Raw genomic sequence first — 24,285 nt, 5'->3', positions numbered from 1 at the left:
TCTATACACAAATGATCTGACGAACAACTGAGCAGCAATCTGCTTCCGTTTGCTGAAGACACTTTGGTATAAGGAAAGATTTCATCGTTGATAGACTGTTGAAGGATAAAAGACGACTTAGATATAATTTCTAGTTGGTGTGATGAACTCCAGCTGGCTCTAGACGTAGAAAATAACAAATTAATACAGATGAATACGATAAACTATGCCGTAATGACAGAATACAGCAACAATAGCGTGCTGCTTGAGACAGCCACGTCAATTAAACAGCTAGTCGTGTCGTTGCAAACCGATATGAAATGGACGAGCATGCAAGGATATTGGTGTGACCCAATCTCCATTACTGCTCAGGCGATCCAGGTCGAGTTAAAGGCAGACATCGAATGACTTCAGAGGACGGCTGCCAGATTTTTACTGGCAGGTTCAGTCAACACGCAAGTATTATGGACATGATTCGGGAACTCAGATCAGTATCCCTGGAGGGAATGTGAAGTTCTTTCCAAGGAACACTAGTGAGAAAACATAGTGAATCGACATCTGAAGCCGACTTCAGAGCGATTCTGCTGCCACCAACGTCCAATTCACATTTTGGGTAAAGACCACGAGGATTACTGCTCGTTAGAGGCCATATAGCAGTTTTTCCCCGGCTCTGATTGCTAGTGGAACAGAGAAGGAAATGACGAGTCGTGATACAGGGTACCCATCACCACGCAGCATATCGTGGCTTACGGAGTGCGAGCGAAGATTCTCCACTCCTCTCTGGGGCCCTATTAGAACTATGATATCTATTAAGTATCAAAAAGAGAGCAGCACGAAGTTTGCACGGCGATGCGTGCTAGTCGGTCGACAGAGAAAGATATTATCACGGATATGAGTAAGTGGACAAATGCAAGAAATTTTTTTTAAAAACTCCTTATTATGTAGCTAAAATACCATTAATGCGTGCCTATCTGAAATACAGATGTACAAAAACATTTTAATATGCTCTAGCTAAACGCAAAATGTTATCTACGGAAAGCCTTTTCGCCTTTGCATTAATAGATGAATAAAATGTTATAAGTATGGACTTACCTCCAACAACGGCGAGTTGGTTGTCCGTCGAATCACGTACTGTTCCTGAGTGCAGTTTTATCTCTGAAATTATTACAAACGCATAATGTAGCACAAGATACTTCAGAAACAAATTAACGAAAAGAGCAGGAAAAAGCGTCTACATGTCACATACATGGAGCAGCCATACACATATGTGAATCTAAGAAGCGAGAGCGTTCAATTCGAAATTTACAACGTCATCAACAAATACTGGACATGACAAATGTCATCTGGAAGCTATAAACTTTTGGTGGATAGTATATTCAGCAAAGACCAGTTTTTAAGAGAAATGGAAAGCATGTGTGATAGCAATCACTATATAAATGGTGATAGCAGACCTATTTGCTGATCGTGCTGCTCTGTTTAACATGTGTTGTTATTTTTATGAAGGTCGCTTTATAACGTCGTATAAGATGTGGGAAGGGGCTATAATATTCTATGAAACTAGCTTACTTACAGGTGTAAGGGAGGATTATTTCTGCCAGACTAGACACCTAACCATTTGGGTACGTGACGCGTTACATACGCTACTGCTTTGGCTTAGGAGCAGACGTTTCCCATGCCGATGGAAGAGTATCAGATGTAGTGGAAAAAATTGACGGTCAGGCTAAATTACAAGCTATTAGTTACGGCTGCCACTATCAGTGACGGAGAAAGCAACCTTTACATAATCTTTTGCCTATATTGCATTTACAAAGGACAGTTAAAAAGTGATGACTAACTAATCAGTAATAACTATCTTTATTTCATGTGCATTTTATTTGCGGTTTTAACACAAAGTGAATGTACCAGTAATAATCATCATCCTGTGATATACATTTGCGTAGAAAGCAACATGACTAACAAATTTGGTGCTGCATAACAAAACTGAGCCACATGAAAAGTAATCGCATATGCGAATATGGACAACCATCAGCTGTATGACGGAATGACGATAATGAAAATTTGTGCCGAATCTGGACTGGAGCCCTGATTTCCTGCTTTTCATACTCTTAGGCTAACCGGACACGTTCTACGGACAGAGACAAAATTCCATATATTTCCAACCACGTCTCTAAGACCCGCACTCTTGCATACATTAAGCTTATTCCCACACAGGGGAAACATTTTAATTGAAAGTCACTTGCCGATGTCGAAGCATAAATACCAAATTGCAGTGCCACTGTTGTTCCGAATTACGATTTAGTGTCCCATTGGATATGCACGCATAACCGAAAGACGACCGCTCGCGGTCAGCGGGAAATCTCGGTTGGAGTCGCGATTCGTCACAAATTTTCATTGTCGTCACTCCATTACACAGCTGATGGTTGTCCACATTCGCAAATGTGTTTCATAATGGGTGTGCCACCGCAGTAGCTGTTCCTTCGGACATGCATGCATATCCGAAGGAATGTTGCATTGTAATTCTGAACAACACAGGCACTACAATATCGTGAAACTGAGCCAAGTTGCTCGCAACACTCCTACAAGGCGCAGGTTGAAGAACTAGTTGTATCAGTAAAAATTACATAAATCATTAACCTGCAATTATAAGATGTATAACTTTGCTGCCGCCGTTTTTTCCCCAACATTTGAGGCTTTAATAAAACAAATTGGTTACACATATATCATTAAAAGTATTTTCCATCGCTGGCCACTACTTTCTCCCATCTTTCGGGCAGTGTACGAATCCCGTGTCGAAAAAATTGTTCATCTTTTGAAGCGATCCGTGAATCAGTCTAAATTGTGACTTTTTCATGAGATCGGAAGAGTTGGTCAGCCAGGCCATGCGCCATTGATCTAAACAGGTGATACTTAGAGGGAGCAATGTCTGGAGAATACTGCGGATGCGGTAGGACTTGCCATTTTAACTTTTCCAAGTACGTTTTTACCTCTTTTGCAACATGGTGTCGAGCGCTGCAGTGCTTCAAAATCACTTTATCGTGCCTCTCGCTGTATTTCGGCCATTTGTCTTTTATTGCTCTGCTCACACGCATTAATTGCGATCGATAACGAGCACCAGTGATTGTTTCACTTGGTTTTAACACCTACTAGCACACGACGCCAAGCTGGTCCAAGCTGGTCCTACCAAATGCAGAGCAAGATCTTAGAGCCGTGAATATTCGGTCTGGCCATCGAAGTGGAAGCATGGCCGGGATATCCCCATGATTTTTTGTGTTTAGGGTTATCGTAATGAACCCATTTTTCGTTCCCGGTCACAACGAGATGCAGGAAACCCTTCCGTTTTTGCCTCTGGAGCAACTATTCACAAACACACAAATGCCATTGAAAGTCTCTTGGTTTCAGCTCACACGGGACCCAAGTTCCTTCTTACTGAATCATGCCCATAGCCTTGAGACGTTTTGAAATGGCTTGCCGTGTCACTCCCACTAATCGTGCCAATTCTTCTTGAGTTTGATGCGAGTCTTCACTCAGCAAGGTCTCTAGTTCTGCATCTTCTAAAACATTCTGTCTTCCACCACTATGCCGGTCTACGACGTTAAAATCACCGTTCTTAAGGCGTTGAAACCACTCATGACACGTTCTTTCACTATTAGCGTCATTACCATTCGTACTTGAGAGCATTCGATGAGACTCAGCCGCTGTTTTCTTTATATTGAAACACAACAGTAACAATTCCATAAATGACGAGAATTAGGCTCGTAAACTGACACTCTCAATCAAGAACAACTTTATGATGCAGACACAAATCGACTAATGTTTGAATGAGGTTATGTTGACCGAGGTCCAAGCTAACTGCTTGACGTCTGCGATTTATTTCTTTCGACCGCTACTTACCGTTGCCGCCACATATCGGCAAACGGCGGAAGAAAAGTTGTACACCTTGTATATGAAAGACCAGTTCACCTAAAAGAAAAGAAAAAAAAATACAACGGCACAAAAGCTGACAATTATTCTACAGCCTGGTAGATAGGACTATCGTGAATTATGATATATATAAACGGATATCCCTAAATCAGGTAACTCGTCGAGAACGAAATAAAATGCTTCTGTGTGCAGCCCGACCGACCTGAATGCCCCAATTTAATGCCAGAACATAACACGAGTTATGGTTTTTACTGAGACAACAGATTCGTTCAACCTGCGTCTTGCAGGAGTATGGTATACAATGTGTCTGAGTTTTGTTGTTTCTGATACCACCAAATTACTTATTGATGTAGCTTTCCACACGAATGCGTGTCACTGCATGACGACTAGTATTGGTGTAATCACTGTGTGTTCAACCAGCATTTAATAAGTGCATGGTCTCAAGATGGCTATTACTTATAACCGAAACTAGCCAGTCTTCATATTTTCATTGCCTCATGTAAGTGCGATATTGAAAATAAGACTATCATAATTTCTTTAAAATTTTAAGAAAAATTCAGAACATTTGCCGCATCCGCAACATGATGTTGTTCATCTTGTGGTGTGTCAAATGAAAATGAGTTCAATCTGAAACAGCTGAAAAGGTTGAGAGCAGCGAAGAATGTGAATCAAAAACGAGAGCTCCTATGTAGATTTCTCGGCTTTCCAAACCATTTAATGACAAAAATGCAAATATGCACCTAGCAGTGCTAAAGCGAACCGTTAAACCTAAGTACTTACAATAGTCTTTGCAAACATCTAGGGCTTAGCAGCGATCACAATGTAACAGTAATAAAATACTGTATAGAACAGTCTTGGAGGCATTAAAACACATTCATAACTGGTGACTGGTTTCGACCCGATGAGGATCATCTTTATGTCATACTCCTGTGTCGACGTGTGGAGACGATGGCACGCAGCAGGATCTGTAGATACCCGCTTAAGTTAGTGACATCAGTGGCTGGTATCCACAATTCCTGCTCCGAGCCGTCGGCTCCACACGTCGTCACTGGAGTATGGTGCAGAGGTGATCCACATCGAGTCAAAACCGGTCACCATTTATGAGTTAATATGCTTTTTCTGCGATAAAGCCTGTTATATACAATATTTTATTAAACTACGTATGACGACTGCCGGTGCTTTAGCCTGTGACAGTACTCACCGTAGAGTCGCAGAGTGCCCTCTCCGCGGCCCAGCGAGTTGGTGGCGACGCAGTTGTAGGTGCCCACGTCACTGCGGCTGAAGCGCCTCACCACCAGCCACATGTACACCTTGTAGGATATCCGGCTCTCGCGCACCACGTACTTGGGCCTGCGGCAGAGTGGATGGGCCTCAGGAGACGCTCTGGTCCATGACGTGTTTTTACAGATTGGTAAAAAAGAGGCAACAGCTTCTTCCTGCGAACTATGGACACGTGTCGTCCAAAGCGATGTTACTGATCTGCGTTCTGAAGTGTTGCGTGACGTAAAGTGACTGCATCATGGTATCACGGGAGATACTGAAAGTACCCTTTGCGAAATGCAACGAGTTTGTGCCGGCGTTTCAACATGTACTGGCGACACCCAACACTTTGTTTCCGATATCCAGCGTGAGGAAGACTAAGTCGATCCCGGCAGCTTTTCTATCTATTGGCGACACGTACAAGAGAAACTACCTGAACAGTTTTATATTTATATACTGACACAATGACAGGAACAAATAATATACACGAACACACCAACACACCAACACCCAATCCCACACACACAAACACGCAGGTTACCTACATTCAAACTTACAAGGAGTGACTAAGGTATGGAAGCACAAAAGACCCAACACATTACAGTGTCCAATTTGATGGCACCAACATGGCTTTCGAAAACAATGATCGTCTGTACTCCATCTGCCTCTGCCCCTCCGCGAGACGCAGAAAGCAGTAGATACATACGTTCTTTTTTTTTTTTTTTTTCTTTATTGTATTTCAATTCCCCTATCGGGGCGGGCTGGCAGCAGCATATGCGCTGCTCTTCAGCCGAAAGACATAGAACAAAACAATAGAAGACATTTAAAAATAGCAAAGGAGAGAAGAAGGCGAACATAGATATAAAAAGGGAGAACATCATGGAAGGCAATATACAAAAAACGGGGTGACTGTAAAATGGAGATAAAAAACTGTTTAAAAGTAGCACACACAAAAAGCCACACACTGCGACGATTAAAAGAAACACAAGGCACAGTATGACTGGAGCATAAAGGTGTTGACGGCTGGCATAGCACACAGCGTAGCACTGACGGCGAACCTCAAGGCAGCACACAATTAAAATCACACCTCTTGACGCACACGAGAAAAGCACGAAACACAACACTGACGTGGCACACTGATGTTGATCAATACAGAGGATCTGCCAGGTTCAAGGAGATGAGGGATACCTGAAGAAGGGAGGGAGGGGAAGAGATGGGGGAGGGGAAAAGGGGGGCGCTCGGAAGAGGGCCAGGTAGGGAGGGATGTGGGAAGGAGAGAGTCAAGTATGGGGTGCAGGGTCTCAGGGGAGGGGGGGGGATGGAGGAGAATCCGCTCTGGGAGAAGGAGGAAAGAGGAGAAGGGGGCCCTGGGGAGGGGGGGGGGGGGAACAAGGCCGGGTTATAGTTGGAAGGAAGGGTATATGTCACGGCGAAGTTCGTCATCCGGGAGGGGGAGGCGGTGGAAATTGCCCTGATGAAGGAGATGGAGGGTGTGGAGGTGGAGAGAGGGAGGGATACAGCGATAGAGGCGCGGCAACGGGCGGGGGGTGGAGAGGAAGGAGGAAACCAGAGGGTGGGGGGGATCAACCCTGCGAACAATGTAAAGGATGCGGAGATGTTGGAGGAACAAGAGGAGGTGGGGGAAGGGGATCAGTTCATACAGGAGCCGTGTGGGGGAAGGAAGGCGGATACGGAAGGCAAGGCGGAGCGCATGGCGTTCAAGGATTTGGAGAGCCTTGTAAAAGCGGGTGGGGGCGGAGATCCAGGCGACGCTGGCATAACAGAGGATAGGACGGATGAGGGATTTGTAGGTGTGGAGGATGGTAGAAGGATGCAATCCCCATGTCCGGCCGGACAGGAGTTTCAGCAGGCGGAGGCGGGAATGGGCTTTCTGCTGGATGGTCAGGAGATGAGGGGTCCAGGTGAGGTGTCGGTCAAGGGTGAGGCCAAGGTATTTCAGGGTGGGGGTGAGTTGGATAGGACGACCATAAAGGGTGAGGTAGAAATCTTGGAGGCGAAAGGAGCGAGTGGTACGGCCTATGATGATTGCCTGGGTTTTGGAGGGGTTGAGACGGAGGAGCCACTGGTTACACCAAGTGGTGAACTGGTTAAGGTGGGTTTGGAGGGTACGTTGAGACCTTTGAAGGGTAGGATAGAGAGCCAGGAAGGCGGTGTCATCAGCATATTGGAGAAGGTGAACTGGTGGGGGTGGCTTGGGCATATCAGCTGTATACAAGAGATAAAGGAGAGGGGAGAGGACAGAACCCTGGGGGACGCCAGCCGTGGGATAAAAGATACGGGAGTTGGTGTTGTGGAGGGCGACATAGGAAGGACGGTGCGAGAGGAAGGAAGCGACCAGACGGACAAAATTGATAGGCAGGGCGTAGGTTTGGAGTTTAAAGAGGAGACCGGGATGCCATACACGGTCATAGGCATTTTGGAGGTCAAGGGAAACAAAAATGGCGGAGCGACGGGAGTTGAGCTGGAGGGACAGAAGGTGAACAAGGTTGAGGAGTTGGTCATCAGCAGAGAAGGAGGGTCGGAAGCCACACTGGGTAAGGGGGAGGAGGTGGTGTTGAGCAAGGTGCCGATGGATACGGTGGGAGAGGATGGATTCAAGGACCTTACTGAAGACGGAGGTGAGGCAGATGGGACGATAGGAAGAGGCGGCAGAAGGGGGTTTGTTGGGTTTGAGGAAGAGGAGGACGCGGGAGGTCTTCCACAGGTCAGGGTAGAAGCCAGTAGAGAGGATGACATTATAGAGATGGGCGAGGACAGTTAGGAAGGAATAGGGGCTTTCTCGAAGGTGACGGTAGGTGACACAGTCGTGACCAGGGGCCGTGTTGCGTTTGGACTGGAGGAGAAGTGTAATGTCTTGTGCTGTGATGGGAGTGTTGACGTCCGAGGGGGGCAACTGCCCCAAGTACTGGAGACTAGGAGCAAGTGGAGCGACTGAGGTATCAGCACGTTCCATGACGGTGGGGAAAAGAGAATAATCAAAGTGGGGATCATCGGGGATGGAGAAGACCTCGGAAAGGTGGGAAGCGAAGTGGTTGGCCTTACTGAGGTTGTCTGGAAGGGGGCGATCGTTATGGAGAAGGGGGTAGTGGGGAGCGGAAAGGGAACCAGTAAGACGATGGAAGGCAGACCAGTACTTGGAGGAGTTGATAGGGAGGGTGGCATTGAGTCGTGTGCAGGTCTGGCGCCAGTCCCGGCGTTTTGTTGCTGTAATAAGGTTCCGTACGTGTCGCTGTATGTGCCGGTGGCGTTGGAGTGTATCCCTGTCACGAGTGCGGAGGAAGGAGCGATAGAGGCGGCGGGATTCACGGAGGAGGAGGACAGCCCGCGGAGGGAGAGTGGGACGGTGTGGGTGGATGGTTTTAGTAGGAACATGGGCCTCCACGGCGTCAGTAATTACCGTCTGAAGGAAGGACGAGGCGCGGATGATGTCGTCAGGATGGCGATAGGTAAGAGGGTGGCTTTCGACCTGGGTGGAGATGGAGTCCCGGTAGGCAGCCCAGTTGGCACGGCGATAGTCATGGACGACCTTGGGAGGGGGTGCAGGTTGCGGAGCTGGAGGGGGGCGGTTTGCAGACGTTATGGTGAGAAGGACAGGGAGGTGATCGCTACCTGTGGGGTCAAGGACGGCGACTGTGATACGCCCAAGGAGGTTGGCGGAGGCAATGACAACATCGGGGGTGGTGTTACTTTCGGGTCGGGTGTGCTGGGGAATGGGAACAAGGTCACCCTGGATTGTGGAGAGGAACTGATGCCACCGCCGAAGGGTAGCAGGAGTGCGGCTATGGACGTTGAGGTCGGCGGCAATCACATAGGTGGAGAAGGTGTGATCAATGTGTGAGATGAAGTCATAAGGAAGAGGAGCAGTGGAGCGGACATAGATGGTGGCACAGGTAATGGTGAGGGAGGGGAAGAAGACGCTAAGGATAAGGTGTTCAGTGGGGTCATTGAGGAGAGGTTGTGGCCGGACGGGGATATGCTTAAGGTGGCCAATCGCGACTCCACCCTGCGCACGAGGACCAGGAGCATCAGTGCGGTGGAGGATATAGGGGGAGGAGCGGACAGAATGGTGGGGCTGGAGAAAGGTTTCATTCAGGAGGAAGGCGTCGACCTGGTGGTGGGAGAGGGTGTGCATGAGGAGGTATTTGTTGGAGCGGAAGGAGCGAATGTTCTGGAAGAGGATGCGAGACTCGTGCCGCGCCATGACGGGAAGGAGGGAGGGAAGAGAGGGAAGGGAAGAGACTTAAACTAGGGTGTCGAGGCGGGTGAAGGTGAAGTGGGCTTGGTTGTGGGAGTAAGTGGCGAAGGTGTTCAGGTGGAACACAGAGCGAGCAGCAAGGGATATTTGTTGGAAGGTGTGCGGGCGCTGAAAAGGGTGAATGTTTTGGAGTACAACGGTAATGAACCGGATGATGTCCTCGGCCGTGGGGGGTGGACGGAGGGAATTGTTAGGATGGACAGGAGGATCGACGGGACGAACTGGGACTGTAAGTTCAGGGGTGGCTGGAGGGGGTTTAGCTTTACACTTGTAGGAGTATGTGGGATGGGGGCCATTGCAGGTATTACAGGAAGGAGGAGCAGCGAGGTTGGGGCAGTTCTTGAGAAAGTGGGAGGCCTTGCAATGGGGACAGGTGGGGGGGTTTTTGCAGTTGGGAGTCAGGTGGTCATTGTACATCAGGCACCGTTGGCAACGGTAGGATTGGGGAGGGGATTTGGAGGATTCAACAGGGTGGCGACGGTGGTATATCAGGGCACCCTGGGTGAGGAGATGGTCTATGGACGGGGCGGACTCTGAGAATACCCGCATGAGGTAGGTGGGACCAGAGGCATTGTGGATACGGCGAGCAGAGCGGATGTCCAAGTCCGGGTGGGAGTTCAATTCTACCAACACTTCATCCTCTGTGATCACCGGGCTGAGCTTGGTGATCACAGCGGTGTAGGTGGGGGGGCGACGGGGAGGCTGGGGCTGACGAGGAGTGGAAGCGGAAAGGAAGGGTGTCAGAGAGGCGTGGGGGCCAAACATAACTCGTGGGAGTTTTCGCAGGAGGTCTGTGTGAAATGATGGGGATGGGGACTTGATAAGGACTGAGTCCCTGCGGGGAATGAGTTGGGAGATGGGAGCACCAGGTAAGTACTTTCGTATTTCCTTGGTGAGGGTACGAGCGTCGAGGAACTTAGGATCGGGAGTGGACAGGACAAAGGTGTGGAGGGTGGGGGCCAAGGTAGGGGTGGCAGGAGGAGGGGTGGTGTCCATGGTGACGGCAGGGGGAGGGGGAGGGGGAGGTGGCGTTGATTTTTTGTGGGAAGTGGCGGGAGCAGAGTCGGTAAGGACGCGCTTTTGGGGTTTTTTGGAGACTGGAGGCTGGGAGGAGGGGAGAGGGACGGGGAGGAGAGGGAGGTGGCGGGTGGCAGATCCCTGTGGCGTAGTGGAGGCACCGGGAGAAGCAGCTGGTTCAGTGGTGGCGATGGTGGCTCGGCGCAACGTGATGCGTGCGGGAGATGCAGAAGACGAAGCGACGGGGTCGGTGAGAGAGGGGAAGCCAACCACCTGAGGGGCGGCAGCAGAGGCGGCAACAGAGGCGTACGTGAGGGCGGGGGTAGTAGTGGGAGCTGTTGAGGGTGTGGAGGCTGGAGGAAGGGTGTAGAGGTGTGGGTATACAGCAGGGGAGGAGATAGGGGGGTGGGTAAGTGGAGGAAGGGAAGGGGAGGTGGAAGGAGGGAGGCCAGAGGCGGCACTCCAGGAAGTGACTGTGGGAGAGGGGGAGGGGGAGGTGTAGATGACGGTGGAGGTGGGAGTACTCATTGCAGACGAACGGCGACGGACAGACGGACGTGCAGCAGGCGGCGTCGGCGTCGGCGATGGGCAGCGGCGAACAGCAGGCGGCGTCGGCGTCGGCGTCGGCGTCGGCGTCGGCGTCGGCGGCGAACAGGCGGACGAACAGCAGGCGGCGGCGGCGGCGGCGGCGGCGGCAGCGGCAGCGGTTACGACGACGGCGATGGACAGCCAGCAGGCGGACGGACGGACGGACGGACGGACGGACGGACGAACGAACGAACGAACGAACGAACGAACAGCGACAGCAGCGGGCAGACAGACAGACACACACACAATCTTCGAAGACGGAGATTCCACCCTGAGAGTAGCCCAGGCTTTGCAATCTGACGCTTTCGAAGGAGGGGATCCAACCCTCTAGATGTACATACGTTCCTTCACCTCCAGAAGGCATTCGATACGACTGATGCACAACGTACGAGCGCATGGAATATCACACCATCTGTGTGACTAGATTGAAGCGCCTTTAGCAAATAGAACACAAAATGACATTCTGAACCATCACTTTTCACAATATACAGGGTGGTCCATTGTTTGTGACCGGGCCAAATATCTCATGAAATGATAATCAAACGAAAAAAAAACTACAACGAACGAAACTCGTCTAGCGTGAAGGGGGTAACCAGATGGCTCTATGGTTGGCCCGCTAGATGGCGCTGCCATAGGTCAAACGGATATCAACTGCGTTTTTTAAAATAGGAACCCCCATTTTTTATTAGATATTCGTGTAGTACGTAAAGAAATATGAATGTTTTAGTTGGATCACCTTTTCGCTTCGTGATAGATGGCACTATAATAGTCACAAACGTACAAGTATGTGGTATCACGGAACATTCCGCCAGTGCGGACGGTATTTGCTTCCTGATACATTACCCGTGTTAAAATGGACCGTTTACCAATTGCGGAAAAGGTCGATATCGTGTTGATGTACGCTATTGTGACTAAATGCACAACGGGCGTGTGCTTTGTATGCTGCTCGTTATCCTGGACGACATCAGCTAAGTGCCCGGGCCGTTCGCAGGATAGTTACGTTAGTTACGGAAACAGGAAGTGTTGAGCCACATGTGAAACATTAACCACGACCTGCAACAAATGATGATGCCCAAGTAAGTGTTATAGCTGCTGTCGCGGCTAATCCGCACATCAGTAGCAGACAAATTCCGCGAGAATCGGGAATCTGAAAAACGTCGGATTTGAGAATACTAAATATACATCGACTGCACCCGTACCATTTTTCTATTCACCAGGAATTGCATGGCGACGACTTTGAACGTCGTGTACGGTTCTGCCACTGGCACAAGAGAAATTACGGGACGATGACAGATTTTTTGCACGCGTTCTATTTAGCGACGAAGCGTCATTCACCAACAGCGGTAACGTAAATCGGCATAATATGCACTATTGAGCAACGGAAAATCCACGATGGCCGTGACAAGTCGAACATCAGCTACCTTGGCGGGTTAATGTATGGTGCGGAATTACGGGAGCAAGGATAATTGGCCCCATTTTATCGAAGGCAATCTAAATGGTGCAATGTATGCAGATTTCCTACGTAATGTTCTACCGATGTTATTACAAGATGTTTCACTGCATGACAGAATGGCGATGTACTTCCAACGTGACGAATGTCTGGCACACAGCTCGCGTGCGGTTGAAGCGGTATTGAGTAGAATATTTCATGACAGGTGGATTGGTCGTCGAAGCACCGTATCATGACCCGCACGATCACTTGATCTGACGTCCCCGGATTTCTTTCTGTGGGGGAAATGTTCAAACGTACCTACGTTCTGTATTATAATTTAAAAAACCTATCTGTTACTAAATGTTCGTCTAAAATTGTGAGCCATATGTTTGTGACTATTACAGCGCCATCTATCACAAAGCGAAGAAAGTGGTCCAGCATTCATATTTCTTTACGTACTACACGATTATGTAATAAAATGGGGGTTCGTATTTAAAAAAGCGCAGTTGATATCCGTCAGACCTATGGCAGCACCGTCTAGCGGACCAACCATAGCGCTATCTGATTTCCCCCTTCAAGCTAGACAAGTTTCGTTCGTTGTAGTTTTTTCGTTTGATGCTTATTTCGTGAGATATTTTGGCACGGTCACTTTCAATGGTCCACCCTGTATAAATAATGATCCTGCAGGTAACGTCGGAAGTTTCATGAGGCTTTTCACGGATGATGCTGTTAAATACAGAGAAGTCGCAAAGGAAGAAGGAATGAAGGATGATTGGGTTTAACGTCACTTTGACATCGAGGTCATTACAGACAGAGCATAAGCTCGGATTGTGTCAAGGAAGGGGAACGAAATGGGCCGTGCCCTTTCATAGGAAGCATCCCGGCATTCACTTGGATCGATTTAGGTAAATCACGGAAAACCAAAGTCTGCGTGGCTGTGTTTGGATTAAACCGTCGCCCTCCCGAATGCGAGTCCAGTGTGCTGACCAGTGTGCCACCTCTATCAGTAAGGAGAAGTCGCGACACTAGAAAATTGCGATCAAGTGCAGGAAGTGGCAACTGACACCCAACATAAATCTTCTTTTCCTTTATATTTCCTTAATTATGTTTCATCATGTCTCTATTCTTCTCCTCCCTTCACCATGAGTCTCCTTCATACTCCCTGCTGCCAGCATTCCTATCTAAAATCTGTCTCTTCAATAATGTCTAATTATAACAGTACTTGTGACCTAAGAATATAAACTCTATATGTATGTATTTTTCCAGGTGTACCTTTCAAATTGTTTATTTCACTTTTGTACTAGATGTAGTTTAACATGCCTACTAAAACATATGAATGTAAAATAAGTAGAATGCCTGGTTAGATGTAAGAGAGGGCCTGATGGCCCTAATCTTGCCAGGTTAAATAAATAAATAAATAAATAAATAAATAAATTAATTAATTTAACGCATTACAAGCAAGTACACAGAAAGTCCCTTTATTTTATGATTAAAAATTTCAGAAAAATCACTGGGAACAGTTAATTCCATAAAATATTTAAGGGTATGCTTACAGAGCGATCGGAAGTGGAGCGACTACATAAAATTAAGCGTAAGGAAAGCATTTGCCAGACAGATTCATTGTAAGAATACTCAGGAAATGTTCGCCGTAAACAAACGAAGTAGCCTACAAAATACTCGTTCGACCAGTATTTTAATACTGCTCGCTAGTGTGGCACTCATAGTACAAAGGACAGAAAGAGGTAGTGAAGAAATCCAAAGACGGGCGTTGACATATATGTCCCGACTCGAACTCGGGGTCTCCTGCTTACATGGCAGACGCTCTATCCATCTGAGCTACCGAGGGCACAGAGGATAGTGAGACTGCAGGAACTGTCTCGCGCACGTCTCCCGCGAGACCCAAATTCTCATCGTATATGTCCACACACTACTATCGTAGTGTCCCCACCCAAAACACTCATTACTCGTGGAAGATATTCTTACCAATTTCCGCAAGAGTTCGGGTAGTATGTGTGCATCCACACAGAAGAAGAAGGTCATGGCCACTATTACCAGAACTATATACTTACATGTCTGTTCTTTCGGACATGTCCTAAAGAACAGACAGCATATCCATTTACACTATGTTCCGTTAGCGGTTCGTTTAGTAAGCGCGAAAGGTTGACGGAAATGCTCAGCCAGCTCCAGTGGCAGATGCTGCAAGAGAGGCGTTCTGGATACAGTATTGTCTACAGTTAAAGTTATGGGAACGCATGCTTCTAGAAGAGTCAACTAATTTATAGCTTCCTACAGGAAGTCCTGTACCTCGCGAGAAGACCAACAATATAAAATGAAAGAGATTCGACCGCACACGGAATCTTACCAGCAATCGTTCTTCCAGCGAACCATACGTGACTGGAACATGCAAGAGAGGAAGTGACGCTACTACACCAAGAACCCTCTACCACACACCATAAGGTGGGTTGCGGATTACAGATGAAGATGTAGAAAACCTTTGGCATTCAAAACAGCTTCTAGTATTCTCGGGATGAATCAATACGTCTACAGTTTTCGAGGAAATGTTGTACCATTCTTACCGCAAAGTAGAGGCAAGTTCAGGTAATGATGGTTGAGGTGAAAAGCAGTCATGCGCACTTCACTCCATCGTAGACCACATTGGCTCGACAATATTGAGATTCGAGACTGTGACAACCGGGGGAGATGCGTCAATTCGTCGTCGTCCTCCTCAGTCTTGTGTTAGAAGTGGTCCTATCGTCTTATAATACGGCATCAGCATTGGGGAACAAATATTTTTCCAAGTTATGGAACGCGAATTCTTTACAGACGAATGGAAAAACTAGTAGAAGCTGACCTCGGGGAAGATCAGTTTGGATTCCGTAGAAATATTGGAACAAGTGAGGCAATACTGACCCTACGACTTATCTTAGAAGCTAGATTAAGGAAAGGCAAACCTACGTTTCTAGCATTTGTAGACTTAGAGAAAGCGTTTGAAAATGTTGACTGGAATACGCTCTTTCAAATTCTGAAGGTGGCAGGGGTAAAATACAGGGAGCAACAGGCTATTTACAATTTGTACAGAAAGCAGATGGCAGTTGTAAGAGTCGAGGGACATGAAACGGAAGCAGTGGTTGGGAAGGGAGTGAGACAGGGTTGTAGCCTAACCCCGATGTTATTCAATCTTTATATTGAGCAAGCAGTGAAGGAAACAAAAGAAAAATTCGGAGTAGGTAATTAAATCCATGGAGAAGTAATAAAAATTTTGAGGTTTGCCGATGACATTGTACTTCTGTCAGAGACAGCAAACGACTTGGAAGAGCAGTTGAACGGAATGGATAGTGTCTTGAAAGGAGAGTATAAATGAACATCAACAAAAGCAAAACGAGGATAATGGAATGTAGTCGAATTTAGTCGGATGATGCTGAGGGAACTAGATTAGGAAATGAGACACTTAAAGTAGTAAAGAGTTTTGCTATTTGGGGAACAACATAACTGATGATGGTCGAAGTAGAGAGAATGTAAAATGTAGACTGGCAATGGCATGGAAAGCGTTTCTGAAGAAGAGAAATTTGTTTACATCGAGTATAGATTTAAGCGTCAGGAAGTCGTTTTTGAAAGTATTTGTATGGAGTGTGGCCATGTATGGAAGTGAAACGTGGACGATAAATAGTTTGGACAAGAAGAGAATAGAAGCTTTCGAAATGTGATGTTACAGAAGAATGCTGAAGATTAGATGGGTAGATCGCACAACTAATAAGGAGGTATTGAATAGGATTGGGGAGAAGAGAAGTTTGTGGCACAACTTGACTAGAAGAAGGGATCGGTTGGTAGGACATGTTCTGAGGCATCAAGGGATCACCAATTTCATATTGGAGGGCAGCGTGGAGGGTAAAAATCGTAGAGGGAGACCAAGAGATGAATACACTAAGCAGATTCGAAAGGATGTAGGTTGCAGTAGGTACTGGGAGATGAAGAAGCTTGCACAGGACAGAGTAGCATGGAGAGCTACATCAAACCAGTCTCAGGACTGAAGACCGCAACAACAACAATGGAACTAACCAGACGAAATGGTTACATAATATTTGGCAGTAATACAGCCTTGTAGAGTAACCAATGGGGGCCATGCAACGCCACAGTGTGGCTATTACTATCATCACCGAACCCCTGCCAAGTTTAACTCCTAGGACGTAAGCTCAGCCACATGTTGGAAACGGTGTGAAACAAGTCTCTTCCGAGCAAATGAAATTCGTCCATGGCGCCATAATGCACTTGTTATGGCTTCGGCACTGCGATTTGCTGTTGAGAATTTGCACCACCGGTGAGCCGTTTGGGACCCAAGTTCGCCCTACAATTCCATGTTTATGGAGGTCCATTCGTGTTGTGGTGCTGACAGGGTTTGCGACTGCGACATTCAGTTCTATAGTGCCTTTTACAACTGTTGTAAGTAGGCTATTTAGGTTGGTAACGCCACGTAGTGCTCTGTATGGAAATCGCTGACTGCACTGTGAGCAGTCTGTGGCTCGTTAAACTCATTGTTGGAATATTCGCTTGTGTAGTATTGGACAGCTGGATGTGAACAGCGCGTAGCGTTTGGCAGTTGTTGGCGAGCGGACAGCAGTAGTGGATGAGGAGACAGAGATGTCAGAATTTCCAGAACGGACGATGTGGACGTGTGTCCGCCAAGAAAAGGAAATTTGTAAAAATCTCTGTCATGAATTGATAGATGTATATATGATGACTTTTGAACACTATTAAGGTAAATACATTGTTTGTTCTCTATCAAAATCTTTCATTTGCTAACTATGCCTATCAGTAGTTAGTGCCTTCACTAGTTAGAATCTTTTATTTAGCTTGCAATATTGGTGCTTGCTGTATTGCAGTAGTTCGAGTAACGAAGATTTTTGTGAGGTAAGTGATTCATGAAAGGTATAGGTCATTTGTCAGTCAAGGCTATTCTTTTGTAGGGATTATTGAAAGACAGATTGCGTTGCGCTAAAAATATTATGTATCGGTTTAGTGATGATCAGAATAAGTAAAGAGAGAACTGTCTGAGTACGTTCAGTTTTGCTCAGCTGTTTGAAAAACAAATAACGTAAGAAGTTTACCAGCACAGTAATTCATAATTTTCCAAAGGGGACGTTTCACTGTGGCCCTCTTATTCTTCGTCAGAATTTTCTCAAGTGGCCGACAGTCACGATACTCAACGCACACGTCCGTCCATAACGTGACTTAGCCGATGATGTTCTCCCGCCTTCCTTGTATGCAGTATAAATATTCGATACGATCCTCTCGAAATACCGAACAATTCGCCTATCTCGGTTACGGAAGTACGCACCGTAAGGTCAACAACGATTTTCCCAGCTTCGAATTCACTTAGTTTCGACATAATGCACTCACTACTGCAAGAAAAACTATTATGCCCACGATTGAGACATGCGTTTAGGAAATTACAGAGGTGCCGTTCTTGTCCAAATCCGAGGCTTCTCCAAAGAGTAAGTTCCGATCGGTCGCGAAATGGAAACCACTGGGAAAATCCGCTAAAGCTTTGCACATATGTGTTGGGCAGTGTCTCTAGTGTGCCCGATAATCGTGTCGCGTCGCACTTTTCAGTTCTGAGCGAACGGTGAGCGTGTAAAGATGCGTAGGGAATAGCGTCTCCCGGCAAGTATGAGAGCCTGGTTAGAGATTTCGCCTGTGTCATGCAGCCCACATAACACAACTATCGATCAGCTCCTTCTTCGTGCCAATTCTTGGCCGCATACTGCAGGGGCAGTGAAGACGCTCCTGCAGCGTTTCTAATGAGAAGCGTTTGATCACCCACAATACAGTCCGTAATTGGCTCTCCCTGCGTCTCATCTCTGCTCACAGGAACCGCTGGCTATGAAGACAAAATTTTTCCGCAGACAACGAGCGGCAGACCAGTGCAGATAACTGGCCAAACGCACAGTCGGCTGCTTTCGATGACGAGGATATCGGAAAGTTGATACAACACTTCGACAAAACTCGAAGTGGGAGCGGCGGCTATATAGAGAAGTAAGTGTTAGGTGTTCCTAACTGTTGCAAATAAAACGTTTCTGGTTTTCACTGTGGTTTCCATTTCGCGACCGATCAGAACTTACTTTCAGGACGACCCTCGTATAACAGTGCAACCTGCAGCGCTGGCTATCCTCTCAATTTATTTCAAGTATCTATTTCTCTCGGTCTTTCCATATTTTTGCTGAAACCCTGTACATAAGCACACATGATCAAACATTTAAAGCTTTTCTGACAAAATGACATCATTGACGCAAATATCTAGCAAATATCGTCCTTGGTCAATGTAACATCTATCCACCTAGCTGAACTTCCTGCTGCCTCAATTTCATTTACAATGTACCCAAAATTACGGCTGGCTCCTGATTCATTTTCGTGCTTTCTACTCTTGTATATCTCTATTTCTCGGTGGAGAACACTCATTATTTGATTGTTTTACCGCATTATAAGGATGTAGTAAGTGTAAACTAATAATACACGTTCACTGTAAGATTTATTTGTAATAAAATGGGAAGTTTTCATTTGAACATCCGTCTTAGTTCACTGGGGCATTTTTAATCTTCAATTTTAATCTTCCATTTTTTTTCAGTGCAGTCTGTCGTCTTCATTTGCTCGAAATGTTCAAATAAGGAACAAAATTTTGTAACCTCTTCAATTCTGCTGTCGTTAGGTATCTTGCTGACTAAGTACAAAAACTTATCTCTTCACTTTTACTAATGTAATTCCGTGAACATCAACTGATTTAATTAATCTGAACTCGATTACCTTTCTTCTACATTTGTTGTTCATCTTACACAAGAATATGTGGTAGACCTGGTGCGACCTGTTTCGTATAGTGCATCCTTCCAAAACACACTGACCCAAGTACAGATGGTGTTTCTGGAGGGGACGCTAAGCAAGTCCTGTACGTGCAGAAAGTTTTTTTGCAAAAGGAACGTGGTGCGTTGTTCCACCAGGATAATGCTCGCTCACATACTGACTGTGTAATGAAATGAGCTCTCCAAGACGTGCAGGAACTTCCCTGGCCAACACGATCTCCAGTCGAGCATGTGTGTGACATGATAGGACTCGTCAACCAACAACTCCTACAGAACTACCTGAGTTGACCGTGTAGGCGTGGGATAACGTATCCCGTGACAGTATTCCCCATCTATACCAGAATCACAATCTCCATTGCTGCCCTTGAAGGCTACACACCGAACTAATGTAGGTGGTTCAGCACGGGTCAATACCTGTTACCTCAGAACCGCTTGCGCTGTTGATTTATAAACGTAGTCATGTTATGTACTCTGTATACACTGTTGCAGCAATAAATCTTGTTGAACTGAAAACTTGTAAAGGGATGTATTAACTCTGATGCAGTATAGTAGCATAAATATTCCAATAAATGTCGCTCCGCTAACAAGCCGCTTGCGAGGTAGTTGCGAATACTTCTGGGAGCAGTCGCTGATTTCGGAGAGAAATATTTTCCCAGTTCTTACTGATGTTTTTGAAATGTAAACTATTCGATTAACAACACGTGTAACTGGACTCCAGTTTCACACATCGTCATGGTGCAGGCGAATGGTGTAAAGTCTTTTACTGGCCACGTGTCTGTGCTAGCCCTGTTGGCATGTGTCGCCACCACAGCTAGTTCCCTACTGCAGGGAAGAGGGTTCTCCCTAATTAAACTAGATTTTTTTTTTTTTTTTTTTTTTGCTCATCAGTCTACTGACTGGTTTGATGCGGCCCGCCACGAATTCCTTTCCTGTGCTAACCTCTTCATCTCACAGTAGCACTTGCCACCTACGTCCTCAATTATTTGCTTGACGTATTCCAATCTCTGTCTTCCTCTACAGTTTTTGCCCTCTACAGCTCCCTCTAGTACTATGGAAGTCATTCCCTCATGTCTTAGCAGATGTCCTATCATCCTATCCCTTCTCCTTATCAGTGTTTTCCACATATTCCTTTCCTCTCCGATTCTGCGTAGAACCTCCTTATTCCTTACCTTATCAGTCCACCTAATTTTCAACATTCGTCTATAGCACCACATCTCAAATGCTTCGATTCTCTTCTGTTCCGGTTTTCCCTCAGTCCATGTTTCACTACCATACAATGCTGAACTCAGACGTACATCCTCAGAAATTTCTTCCTCAAATTAAGGCCGGTATTTGATATTAGTAGACTTCTCTTGGCCAGAAATGCCTTTTTTGCCATAGCGAGTCTGCTTTTGACGTCATCCTTGCTCCGTCCGTCATTGGTTATTTTGCTGCCTAGGTAGCAGAATTCCTTAACTTCATTGACTTCGTGACCATCAATCCTGATGTTAAGTTTCTCACTGTTCTCATTTCTACTACTTCTCATTACTTTCGTCATTCTCCGATTTACTCTCAAACCATACTGTGTAGACTGTTCATTCCGTTCAGCAGATCATTTAATTCTTCTTCACTTTCACTCAGGATAGCAATGTCAACAGCGAGTCGTATCATTGATATTCTTTCACCTTGTATTTTAATTCCACTCCTGAACCTTTCTTTTATTTCCATCACTGCTTCCTCGATGTACAGATTGAAGAGTAGGGGCGAAAGGCTACAGCCTTGTCTTACACCCTTCTTAATACGAGCACTTCGCTCTTGATCGTCCACTATTATTATTCCCTCTTGGTTGTTGTACATATTGTATATGACCCGTCTCTCCCTATAGCTTACCCCTACTTTTTTCAGAATGAACAGCTTGCACCATTTTATATTGTCGAACGCCTTTTCCAGGTCGACAAATCCTATGAAAGTGTCTTGATTTTTCTTTAGCCTTGCTTCCATTATTAGCCGTAAGGTCAGAATTGCCTCTCTCGTCCCTTTACTTTTCCTAAAGCCAAACTGATCGTCACCTAGCGCATTCTCAATTTTCTTTTCCATTCTTCTGTACATTATTTTTGTAAGCAGCTTCGATGCATGAGTTGTTAAGCTGATTGTGCAATAGTTCTCGCGCTTGTCAGCTCTTGCCGTCTTCGGAATTGTGTGGATGATGCTTTTCCGAAAGTCAGATGGTATATCGCCAGACTCATATATTCTACACACCAACGTGAATAGTCGTTTTGTTGCCACTTCCCCCAATGATTTTAGAAATTCTGATGGAATGTTATCTATCCCTTGTGCCTTATTTTACCGTCCTCCAAAGCTCTTTTAAATTCCGATTCTAATACTGGATCCCCTATCTCTTCTAAATCGACTCCTGTTTCTTCTTCTATCACATCAGACAAATATTCACCCTCATAGTGGCTTTCAATGAATTCTTTCCACCTATCTGCTCACTCCTCTGCATTTAACAGTGGAATTCACGTTGCACTCTTAGTGTTACCACCGTTGCTTTTAATGTCACCAAAGGTTGTTTTGACTTCCGTGTGTGCTGAGTCTGTCCTTCCGACAATCATATCTTTTTCGATGTCTTCACATTTTTCCTGCAGCCATTTCGTCTTAGCTTCCCCGCACTTCCTATTTATTTCATTCCTCAGCGACTTGTATTTCTGTATTCCTGATTTTCCCGGAACATGATTGTACTTCCTCCTTTCTTCAATCTACTGAAGTATTTCTTCTGTTACCCATGGTTTCTTCGCAGCTACCTTCTTTGTACCTATGTTTTCCTTCCCAACTTCAGTGATGGCCATTCTTAGAGATGTCCATTCCTCTTCAACTGTACTGCCTACTGCGCTATTCCTTATTGCTGCATCTATAGCGTTAGAGAACTTCAAACGTATCTCGTCATTCCTTAGTACTTCCGTATCCCACTTCTTTGCGTATTGATTCTTCCTGACTAATGTCTTGAACTTCAGCCTACTCTTCATCACTACTATATTGTGATCTGAGTCTATATCTGCTCCTGGGTACGCCTTACAATCCATTATCTGATTTCCGAATCTCTGTCTGACCATGATGTAATCTAATTGAAATCTTCCCGTATCTCCCGGCCTTTTCCAAGTATACCTCCTCCGCTTGTGATTCTTGAACAGGGTATTCGCTATTACTAGCTGAAACTTGTTACAGAACTCAATTAGTCTTTCTCCTCTTTCATTCCTTGTCCCAAGCCCATATTCTCCTGTAACCTTTTCTTCTACTCCTCCCCTACAACTGCATTCCAGTCGCCCATGACTATTAGATTTTCGTCCCCCTTTACATACTGCATTACCCTTTCAATATCCTCATACTTTCTTTATCTGTTCATCTTCAGCTTGCGACGTCGGCATGTATACCTGAACTATCGTTGTCGGTGTTGGTCTGCTGTCGATTCTGATTAGAACAACCCGGTCACTGAACTGTTCACAGTAACACACCCTCTGCCCTACCTTCCTATTCATAACGAATCCTACAACTGTTATGCCATTTTCTGCTGCTGTTGATATTACCCGATACTCATCTGAACAGAAATCCTTGTCTTCCTTCCACTTCACTTCACTGGCCCCTACTATATCTATATTGAGCCTTGGCATTTCCCTTTTGAGATTTTCTAGTTTCCCTACCACGTTCAAGCTTCTGACATTCCACGCCCCGACTCGTAGAACGTTATCCTTTCGTTGATTATTCAATATTTTTCTCTTGGTAACCTCCCCCTTGGCAGTCCCCTCCCTGAGATCCGAATGGGGGACTATTCCGGAATCTTTTGCCAATGGAGAGATCATCATGACACTTCTTAAATTACAGGCCACATGTCCTGTGAGTACACGTTACGTGTCTTTAATGCAGTGGTTTCCATTGCCTTCTGCATCCTCATGTCGTTGATCATTGCTGATTCTTCCGCCTTTAGGGGCAATTTCCCACCCCTACGACAAGAGAGTGCCCTGAACCTCTATCCGCTCCTCCGCCCCCTTTGACAAGGCCGTTGGCAGAATGAGGCTGACTTCTTATGCCGGAAGTCTTCGACCGCCAATGCTGATTATTTATCAAAATTTAGGCAGTGGCGGGGATCGAACCCGGGACCGAAGACGTTTTGATTATGAATCAAAGACGCTACCCCTAGACCACGGGTGTCAACTAGATAGGTCGTCCAAATACTACTTGCTGGTCTTCAAAGGAGAGATATTTCCTGATCATAGTCGTTGGAGGAAAGATCTTTAATATCCCGACATGGAGCAGCACCTTTCAGGCGTCTTGTAAGCAGGAACAGCGTAGTGGCCAATGACAGTGCTTGCTTTTGCTCCTGTTGGATGGAAAGAGCTCTCAGAAATGACGGAACGTGGAGGCTTCAGGTAGCTGGAAGTTGAAAAGTGACGGAAATCGCTAGGGTTATGCGCCACTAATGACTACCATTTGATCAGTGCAAATTGTGGAGTAGAACAGTCCACGAGAATACATCGGTTCACTCAGTGCTCAACGCTGAGATTAGCTTCAGTGCAGAACTGTCTGCTTTCCTCCCGTCCTCTACAAGGTTACCTTGGATAGCAGGATTCACATTCGCGAATAAAGCCGTCCCCACTGTTGTTACAGTGCATCATGCCTCGGTATGTTTCGATTCCGTATCCTGTTTGTGTCTGCCGAAACCAGTTTTTATACAGATCACTCTCATTGTTTGCGGTTCCCGTCGGGCGACCGAAGTTAAGCGCTGTCAGGCAGGGCTAGCACTTGGATGGGTTACCATCCGGTCCACCGAGCTCTGTTGGCATGCTGGGTGCACTCAACCCTTGTGAGGCAAATTGAGGAGCTACTTGATTGACAAGTAGCGGCTCCGGTCTCGTAAAGTGACGTGCAGCGAGGAGAGCAGTGTTCTGACCACACGCCCCTCGATATCCGCATCCATTAACGCCTGTGAGCCG

The 24,285-nt window shown here is 46.2% G+C and overlaps 1 protein-coding gene across 1 annotated transcript in view; it reads right to left on the bottom strand.

Moving 5' to 3' along the window:
• Nucleotides 1-924: 924 nt before the first annotated feature.
• Nucleotides 925-24,285, bottom strand: part of LOC126417022 (lachesin-like) — a 626,972-nt gene continuing 603,611 nt past the window's right edge. Inside the window, exons 7-9 of the mRNA XM_050084912.1 lie at nucleotides 5,102-5,250; nucleotides 1,072-1,134; nucleotides 925-950 (exon numbers count right to left, since the gene is read on the bottom strand). Of these exons, the coding sequence (XP_049940869.1) occupies nucleotides 925-950; nucleotides 1,072-1,134; nucleotides 5,102-5,250 (238 nt within the window). The remainder of the gene's footprint in view (nucleotides 951-1,071; nucleotides 1,135-5,101; nucleotides 5,251-24,285) is intronic.

This window comes from Schistocerca serialis, chromosome 8, assembly GCF_023864345.2.
Source record: "Schistocerca serialis cubense isolate TAMUIC-IGC-003099 chromosome 8, iqSchSeri2.2, whole genome shotgun sequence".
Lineage (NCBI taxonomy): Eukaryota > Metazoa > Arthropoda > Insecta > Orthoptera > Acrididae > Schistocerca > Schistocerca serialis.
Note: the sequence above shows the minus strand (reverse complement) of the source record. Positions and strands in the feature narration are given on the sequence as shown.